Consider the following 9494-nt stretch of genomic DNA (forward strand, 5'->3'; position numbering starts at 1 on the left):
CAAAATCGAATTGGGCCGAGCGCTGCTTTGCCATTCACAGGAGGTGTTAAGTTTTATGAATGAATGCAAGGCTTCCGCTGACTGAGTTATGGGTCATGATGTCATTTGCCTTTCTCTTCACCTCAGCTAATTAGAGGAAGCCTTGTATTCATACTTACCGTATTTATCGGCGTATAACACTCACCTTAATTTTAAAAGGGAAGTTTCAGGAAAAAAACAAACTAAACATTTTTAATAAAGAACTTTGAAGCAATGTAAGGGTTAGTGCAGCCTGATCAGTGCCCATCTGCACCCTCACTATTGCATATTAATGCAGCCTGACATTGCCTATTAATGCAGCCTGATCAGTGCCCATCTGCAGCCTTTCCATTGCCCATCATTGCAGCCTGATTGGTGCCCATCTGTAGGATCTCCATTGCCCATTAATGCAGCCTGATCAGTGCCCATCTGCAGCCTCACCATTGCCTATTAATGCAGCCTGATCAGTGCCCATCTGCAGCCTTGCCATTGCCCATCATTGCAGCCTGATCAGTGCCCATCTGCAGCCTCTCCATTGCCCATCATTGCAGCCTGATCAGTGCCCATCTGCAGCCTCTCCATTGCCCATCATTGCAGCCTGATCAGTGCCCATCTGCAGCCTCTCCATTGCCCATCAGTGCAGCCTGATCAGTGCCCATCTGCAGGCTTGCCGTTGCCCATCATTTCAGCCTGATCAGTGCCCATCTGCAGCCTATCCATTGCCCATCATTGCAGCCTGATCAGTGCCCATCTGCAGCCTTGCCGTTGCCCATCATTTCAGCCTGATCAGTGCCCATCTGCAGCCTATCCATTGCTTATCATTGTGGCCTGATTAGTCCCATCTGCAGCCTCGCCATTGCCGGATTACACAGAGGGATCTCCTGCTTACTTGGAGCTCAGTCACACACAGTCCCGCCTCCTGGATGGTTCCAATGATAGACAGAACACCGGTTCAATGCCGGGACATGTGACGTCTATCCTATGAGGCAGGACTGTGACTGAGCGCTGAGTAAACAGGAGAGCCCGGCTATGTGTAATCCGGCAATGGCAAGGCCGTTTTTTTTTTTTGTTTTTTTTTCTCGTTCCAACAACGAAAAATTCTCTGGTCCCTGCATCCACACAAGCAAAGTGGATGCAGGGATTTCCCCTGCTGTGCCATTGTAATCTGATGAAAAGGTTCAAACTTTTATCAAATGCATTGGGTATCTTAACGGAAGGCAAAATTTGAGCTACTTCTCAACAATCGGCCACATTAAAAAAAAAAAAAAAAAAAATTTTTAAGGTCCATTAAATGAGTTTCGTTAGCTATAGTTCGCATCAATCAGGATCTCATTAGTCACCTGTCTTCAAACCAAAAAACTTTTTTTTTTAAAGTCAATGTCATGAATAAAAAAAAAATCACGTTGGAGGTAGTCGTTACAGAAAGTTTTCACACAATAGTTTCAAAATGTGGCAGTAGAAATGGTATTGTCTATAATTCACCATTTATGTGGTTTTTGTTTTGTTTTTGTCCATTTACAGGTATTATGAAGCTTTTCCACCTCTGTCAGAAAAGCCAGTTTGCCTACAAGAAATAATGACCGTGTGGAACAAATCAAAAATCTGCTCTTATTCTAGCTCCTCCTCATCTTCTACTGCCCCACAAACAAGCACCGAAACTCCATCACCAAAGAATTGCAACAGCGAGAATGAAACCATAGTTAGCAACAAAAATAACGGAGCTTCTAACACTGTACAGGCAAAAAACCATCAAAGAAAAGGCAAGAACGAGAAAGAGAACAAGTTTAGCACCCTAACAGATGCTAAAACTGGTATATCAAAAAGTGTGAGGCGCAAGTCAAACGGAAAAATCCGCCCTCGATCCTGGTCATCTGGATCGAGCGAAGCAGGCTCAAATGGTAATCAGGGAGAAACAAAAACGCGTTTTGTCAAAGTAAGGCAAAAAATTAGGGATGTCCGGAACAAAAAGGGGAAAATCAGCCCTAAAACTCTGTCCAAAAATGTTGAGAGAAAAAATGTTGCAGCTAGCAGCAGTAGTAGTGTGGGATCTGTGAAAACACTCTGCAAAAGAGTAAAACGTCAGATAAAAGAATATGCATGGAAAGACTTGAATGAAGGAAATGTCTTTGAAGAGAGAAAAAAAGAGACACAATTCAGAGAGGAGCCTTTGTGGTATACTGAACCCATTACAGAATATTTTATTCCTCTGAACGGTAAAAGTAAATTAGAAACTGCATACAGAAAACATCAGAATTGGCATAACAGGTCAGAAGAGATGGAAGAGTTGTCAGAGATCGTAAAAGATCTTCATTTAAATAACCACAATATTCATGAAACATACCTCGCAGCAGGTACCTTTATTGAGGGTCACTTTGTAGAAATGCCTGCAGTCATAACAGAGGCAAGTGATCCCACAGGGACCTCTAACTGTTCTCTTCTAGAGGACAACTATTTGGATGATGTTCACCCTATAGAATTTACACACTTCTATGAAGTGGAAATTGATCAATCCATGTTGGATCCTGGTGCCTCAGATAAGGTGAAAGGAGAAAGTCGAATCCTGAATATGATTCGACAGAAGAGCAAACTGCAAAGTGATTTTGAGGCTGAATCTTGCAAAGTGTTAGAAGATAAGGATTTGCAATGGGGGAGTGCAATATGGACAGAGTCAACCAGTTCTATTGGTGCTGAAGATTTGTTCTTGCAAGACCATAGTAAATTAGCTCAATTTTGGGAGTCCTATTCACCCTCCAGCTCAGTAGATGCAGATGGGGAGAGTTTGGGAGGTGACTCCCCCAGTACCCTTTCCCCTTTTTTAGACAGCACAATGCTTAGTGCTCACATGCATGCAGGCAATCAAGATTTATTTTTGGATAGAAATGGCTCTTATTTTTCAGTGTTTGAAGTGCAATGCAGTAACTCTGTACTTCCGCTGCCCAGGGAGCAGATGGTAAATGAGAGAGTCAAATCAGAGTCTTGTTCCAGCATGAATAGGTTTGGGAAAACTCAGTCACGATTACTTATATGGACCAAAAACAGTGCCTTTGATGAAAACGAACAGTGTTCAAACCTCTCAACTAGAACATGCAGTCCGTGGTCACATTCAGATGGAACACGGTCAGATACGGAGGCTCTGAACAGTCATTTAGAAGATTACAGTCAGTTAAATGCAGAAGACTCAGATTACATAATTCCTAGAGTTACCTTAGCCTTCCAACAGAATATCCCTTGTACAACATCAAGAAATCCATTTATGCAGAACAGGACTTTGACTGAAGAATCAGGGCTGGTGTTGGGAAAAAAATCTAAGCTGGAGTCACTTTGCGGCATTCAGCTTGAACAGGAAAATAAGGAGATATGTGACACTATAGAGGCTGAGAGCAAAAACCACCATCATACACATGGATACAGCTCAGGGGTCATCAAAGACATTTGGACAAACATCGAAGACCATTCTGAAAGAGCGGAGGACCAGATCTTCCCACTAGATGTAAATGTATTTAGTTGTCATGAAGCTAATGCTACATGTGATGCTTTTCAGGAGCCCAGTAAGGCCGTTCAGAGGTCTGAGTACCATCTTTGGGATAGTCAAAAAGATCTTGCAGAAAAGCAGACCTTTCTCTCGAGTGATTCATTAAAGATTGATAGTGGAGATTACACAACTCCATCCAAACCCTGGGATATTAACCATGTGAAAGAAAACTCATTCATTCTTGGAGGCGTGTATGGCGAGTTCAAAAACTTCAATGGCGAAGATGAGTGGGCACTGGCACCGGAGAGTCCGGCAAAAGCAAGCCTACTGGAATGTGCTGCCTCCGATGTCGTTACGATAGCAGAAGCAGATGTGTTTATGACTCCAGGAAACAGTTTTGCTCCTGGACATAGGCCGTTGTGGAGACCATTTGTTTCATTTGAAGATGAGCATAGGGAAGATAGAAGCTCAAACAAAGGTTTTTCTTTCATTTTGCATGAAAATTTGCTTGGAACGTGTGAGAATTTCCAGGTTGATGAACCAGGAATGGGCTACTCTTTCTCGTCTTATGAGCTGAACAATAGATTTTCACAGGTTCTTCATGTTGAATGTTCATTTGAACCTGGAAGTATCATTACCAGTAGTCCTAATTACAAACCAAAAGCCTTGTGTTCAGAGTCAGAAGGTGATGGAAATCATCCAAGGATTTGTGGAGTGGAAAGAACGCAGTACAGATCGATAAAAATCTCTCCACGCACTCATTTCCGCCCAATATCTGCGTCTGAACTTTCTCCAGGAGTAGGAAGCGAATCCGATTGTGAATCGGAGAAAGATGAGGTAGCCGCACCTACTCTTTCTGAGGGAGAAGTGTTTGAGGATCCGCAGGATGATCTTAAACCGCTTGAAGAAGATGCTGAAAATGAAGGTCATTTTTATGGAAAGTCTGAGCTTGAATCTGGGAAGTTTCTGCCTAGATTGCAGAAGTCTGGCATGGAGAAAAGTGCACAGACTTCTTTAGACGGTCAAGAAGAATCCTTTGGAGTTTTGCCTTTAGAGAAGCATGACAATTTAGACTTTAGAGTTATAGAGTCGTTTGAAAGTGAAGTGATGGAGAACTCTAAAACAAATTGCAAAATGTTAAAAAGAGAAGTAAATGAAATGGGAGACCTGACTCTGGGATGCGACTCTACATCTTGTGTGGAAAAGGAAGAGGTATGTAGAAGCTTGTTTTCCTCGCTATTCAGTATATACCTTGAAGGGAGGGGGTGCATATAAAATTAGTGACTAGGGCTCTAACTTAATGACTAAAAATGTGTTCCTAGTGTGCATGTATTTGTGTTCCCATATAGCTTTCGAAAGTGAAATGTGTGTATCTATCTTTCTCTATCCTTAAAGTATTCATTCCCCTTGAAATTTTCCACATTTTGTCATGTTGCAACCAAAAACGTAAATGTATTTTATTGGGATTTTATGTGATAGACCAACACAAAGCCGCACATAATTGTGAAGTGGAATGAAAATGATAAATGGTTTTCAATTTTTTTTTTACAAATATCTTTAAAGTGTGGTGTGCATTTGTATTTGGCCCCCTTAAGTCAATGTTTTTTGTAGAACAACTTTTCACTGCAATTACAGCTGCAAGTCTTTTTGGGGACGTCTTTACCAGCTTTGAACATCTAGAGTGAAATTTTTGCCCGTTCTTTGCAAAATGGCTCAAGCTCTGTCAAGATTGGATGGAGAGTGTCTGAAGAGCAACTTTCAAGTTTTGCCACAGATTCTCATTGGATTTAGGTCTGGACTTTGACTGGGCCGTTCTAACACTTGAAAATATGCTTTGATGTAAACCATTCTATTGTATCTCTGGCTGTATGTTTAGGGTCATACAGTCCTGCTGGAAGGTGAACCTCTGCCCCAGTTTCTAGACTTTTGCAGACTCCAACAGGTTTTCTTCTAAGATTGCCCTGTAGTTGGCTCCATCCATCTTCCCATCAACTCTGACCAGCTTCCCTGTCCCTACTCAAGAAAAGCATCCCCTAAACATGTGCTTAAGAACAAATCACAAAGAGCATGGCACAACTGCAAACCTACCAAGACATGGCCGTCCATCCAAACTGACAGGCTGGGCAAGGAGAGCATTAATCAGTGAAGCAGCCAAGAGGCCCATGCAGAGATCCACAGCTCAGGTAGGAGAATCTGTCCACAGGATAACTATTAGTTGTGCACGCCACAAATCTGGCCTTTATGGAATAGTGGCAAAAGGAAAGCCATTGTTGAAAGAAAGCCATAAGAAGTCCCGTTTGCAGTTTGCCACGTGGGGGACACAGCATACATGTGGAAGAAGGTGCTCTGGTCAGATGAGACCAAAATATAACATTTTGGCCCAAAAGCAAAACGCTATGTATGGCGGAAAACTAACACTGCACATCACTCTGAACACACCATCCCCACCATGAAACATGGTGGTGGCAGTATCATGTTTAGGGGATGCTTTTCTTGAGTAGGGACAGGGAAGCTGGTCAGAGTTGATGGGAAGATGGATGGAGCCAAATACAGGGCAATCTTAGAAGAAAACTTGTTGGAGTCTTCAAAAGACTAGAAATGGGGCAGAGGTTCACCTTCCAGCAGGACCGTATGACCCTAAACATACAGCCAGAGCTACAATAGAATGGTTTGACCCCAGATCTCACATTTAAGAGGTCCTGCCATGCTTTTTTTTTTTTTTTTTTTCCCCAAAGGATGTTTACATTCCTTGTAATAGGATTAAAAGTGACCCTTTTTTTTTTTTTAAGAGTGTCAAAATTAAAAAGTTAAATAAGAAAAAAAACTTAAAGCGCCCCGTCCCACTGAGCTCCCGCGCAGAAGAGAAAGCATGTGTAAGTCGCACCCACATATGAAAACTGCGTTCAAACCACACACGTGAGGTATCGCCGTGATCGTTGGAGCGAGAGTAATAATTCTAGCACAGGCCTCCTCTAACTCAAAACTGGTAATCTGTAGAAATTTTTAAACGCCGCCTATGGAGATTTTTAAGGATCAAAGTTTGTCGCCATTCTGTGAGCGGGCGCAATTTTGAAGCGGGACATGTTGAGTATCAATTTACCTGATGTAATATCTTTCACAATATTGAAAAAAATTGGGCTAACTTTACTGTTGTCTTTTTATTTTTGAATTAAAGTGTGTAATTTTTCCCCAAAAATGTATAAGTTTGATGCGCAAATACAGTGTGACACAAAGTATTGCAACGACTATTATTTTATTCCCTAGGGTGTCTGAAAAAAATTATAACATCTGGGGGGTTTTAAGTAATTTTATAGCCCAAAAAAAACCCCACTGATTTTTACTTGTAAACACCAAATCTAACTTTTCCACAGCTTTATTCCTGACCTGTCTGGTGTGTTCCTTGGCCTTTATGATGCTATTTGTTCACTAAGGTTCTCTAACAAACCTCTGAGGGCTTCACAGAACAGCTGCATTTATACTGAGATTATAGTACACACGTGGATTTTAATTTACTAATTAGGTGACTTCTGAAGGCACTTGGTTCCACTAGATTTTAGTTAGGGGTATCAGAGTAAAGGGGAATGAATACAAATGCACGGCACACTTTTCAGATATTTATTTGTAAAAAAATTTGAAAACCATTTATCATTTTCCTTCCACTTCACAATTATGTGCCACTTTGTGTTGGTCTATCACATAAAATCCCAGTAAAATGCATTTGTCTTTGGTTTTAACATGACAAAATGTGGAAATTATGGAAAATTTCAAGGGGCATGAATACTTTAAGGCACTGTGTGTCTATATGTAGAGGGAGAGATAGTGAGCTAGATGTATATAAATGTATTTTACTTTAAAGCCACTTTCATTGCAACTTGTTAATGTCAGACGTCAACTACAGCAGTATTTCTCAACCTTTTTACTAGTCAGGGAATCCTTGAGAAGAGTTTAGTCTGGAGGCAACGCAGTCCAAGACTTGGTTCACATTATTGCAAAAAACACGTGCATTCCTGACATGCAGACAAGTATGCTGCTCTTTAGGCATGAGGGCACCATTTAATCCCCAATGGTACCCCCACGCGTTGGCTAACGTGTTTTGTTTTTGATGCAGCGCAATTTTTAAAAGGGTTTTTTGCCATCCCCCAAATGCTCCACCATAAGCTGCAGAGGCAGCAGCCATGATTGCAGCCACAGCATAGTATACCCCCTGGTGAATGGGGCTACATTGCAAGCACCCTACAGCTGTGTGCTGCATTTAGAGGGTTAAAACGGCTGTGGAAGTGGTGATCTATTGCTTCTTCATCTCCTGTCAAATGCCTCTGTAAACTGATCCAAGCATGGAAAGTGTTGTGTTCATTTAAAATTCTGATGAATGAGACCGTTGCATCTACTTGTATTAAAGCATTTGTATGCTATGATACTGATAGGTACCCCAGTTCAGAGTCGTCATCGTCTCTTCCCCCCCCCCCCCCCGCTTTTTTTTTTTTTTTTCTTTTTTTCCTTTTTAACCTGCTGTTTAAAGACTGACTTTTCTTCCATTCGACTATAGGGTGTTCGTTGTTGAGGCTTAGCCATGAAGTCATAGAAAGGCAGATCTCCATGAACAATGGAAAATAACAAAGTTAAAACTAAATTAGAAATGAGTAGCGCAGAGTAGCTCTCCTGGCAAATAAAATGACCATTTCTTTGTTTTTTATGTTCTCATGTTTTAAAAAGTGTTGTTATAGAGGCTCTGTTGTGAGGTTTCATTTTTTTTTTCAGTACCCTCCTTTAAGCATCAATCTTCAGGGAGTAAATGCTGCAAAGGAAAAACAGTGCTGGTGGCAGAAAGCACTGTACTCCCCATTGATCTCTGGACCCTGCTGTGACTGTAAGAACATTATGGTTACTTAGAACAATGTCTTTTATAGTAAATATTTCACATTCAACGTTTTTGTGAAGTAGCGATGGCAATACAAAGCTTACATCCTGCTGCCTCCCACGCATAGCTATTGGTTGAGTATGATTGGCAGGGTTCAATAACCAATAATAGTAGACGGCAGGCCAGCCATCTACCGTTTGAAGAAGTCTGTATTTGCATACAGGGGGTTTTGTGGTCGCCGGGAGTTAAACAATTGGCCAAAGTGTTTTTTTTTTTGTTTTTTTTTTTTAAGTCTGCAGGCATCTGAGGATACCATTGTCTCTTTGCTAATGATCTTGATGAAATGTTTTGTATGAAATAATTCTGTGATTTTATTAACTATATTAGTTTTTTGATACCCTAACAAATATGTATGTCTTTGTAACAGTATTGCTAATACTGAAAGGGTAGCTAAGCTATGTTTTTTAATCTTATGGTTTGACTTTCAGCTTTCTACGCAAATGGTAATGAAGAAGGTCACGTAGATCACACAAGTGGGAAAGATATCCCATGCGCTGGATGGCTTCCTCTGGAGATTGAGAAAGTAGGTAATGTGGTTTTTAGAATATAGATTTGAGTATTCTTTTTTTTCTTTCCCAGCAATTTTTTTTTTTTTGGGCTACAGTTTACTTTTAGTTTGCAAACAGATGTTTGTACTATGCTTCCGCTTCCATTCTTAGTAATGTTAAGCTGTCAAGTGGGCCCATAGAATCTCAGCATTATGAGCGTTTATGCATTGTTACTGAAGGCTGTGCTTGCATTAGCCCTAGTGCATTGCCACTAAGAGCCCTTTCACACTGAGGCAGTTTTCAGGCATTTTAGCGCTAGAAATAGCAACTGAAAACTGCCACCCAAATGTGAAAGCCCGAGTGCTTTCACACTGGAGCATTGCGCTTGTGGGACGTTCGAAAAAGCCCTGCAAGCAGCATCTTTGGGGTGGGTTGGGAACGCTCCCAAAACGCCCATGCCCATTGCAATGAATGGGCCGCGCATCTGAAAAGCCTGAAAAGCGCTTCAGAAGTGCCGTAACAGGTGTTTTTAACCCCTTCGGTCGCTAGTGGGGTTTAAAAGTGCCCCGCTATCGGCCGAAAAGTGCCACTAAAATGA

The 9494-nt window shown here is 41.4% G+C and overlaps 1 protein-coding gene across 4 annotated transcripts in view; it reads left to right on the plus strand.

The window, feature by feature from the left end:
* The window catches only part of KIAA0232 (KIAA0232 ortholog), a 55726-nt gene that overhangs the window by 36745 nt on the left and 9487 nt on the right, over positions 1 to 9494 (plus strand). For 3 of the 4 annotated variants that reach the window (XR_012237182.1, XR_012237183.1, XM_073610525.1), the window contains exons 6-8: positions 1540 to 4702; positions 8249 to 8357; positions 8837 to 8931. Coding sequence is in view for 2 of the 4 variants with exons in the window: in XM_073610525.1 (XP_073466626.1) it covers positions 1540 to 4702; positions 8249 to 8357; positions 8837 to 8931 (3367 nt within the window). In the remaining 2 variants the exon portion in view is untranslated. Of the gene's footprint in view, positions 1 to 1539; positions 4703 to 8248; positions 8358 to 8836; positions 8936 to 9494 lie in introns of all 4 variants that reach the window. The other variant, XM_073610541.1, reaches the window with a different exon arrangement.

This window comes from Aquarana catesbeiana, linkage group LG01 (genome assembly GCF_042186555.1).
Source record: "Aquarana catesbeiana isolate 2022-GZ linkage group LG01, ASM4218655v1, whole genome shotgun sequence".
In the NCBI taxonomy this organism is placed as follows: domain Eukaryota; kingdom Metazoa; phylum Chordata; class Amphibia; order Anura; family Ranidae; genus Aquarana; species Aquarana catesbeiana.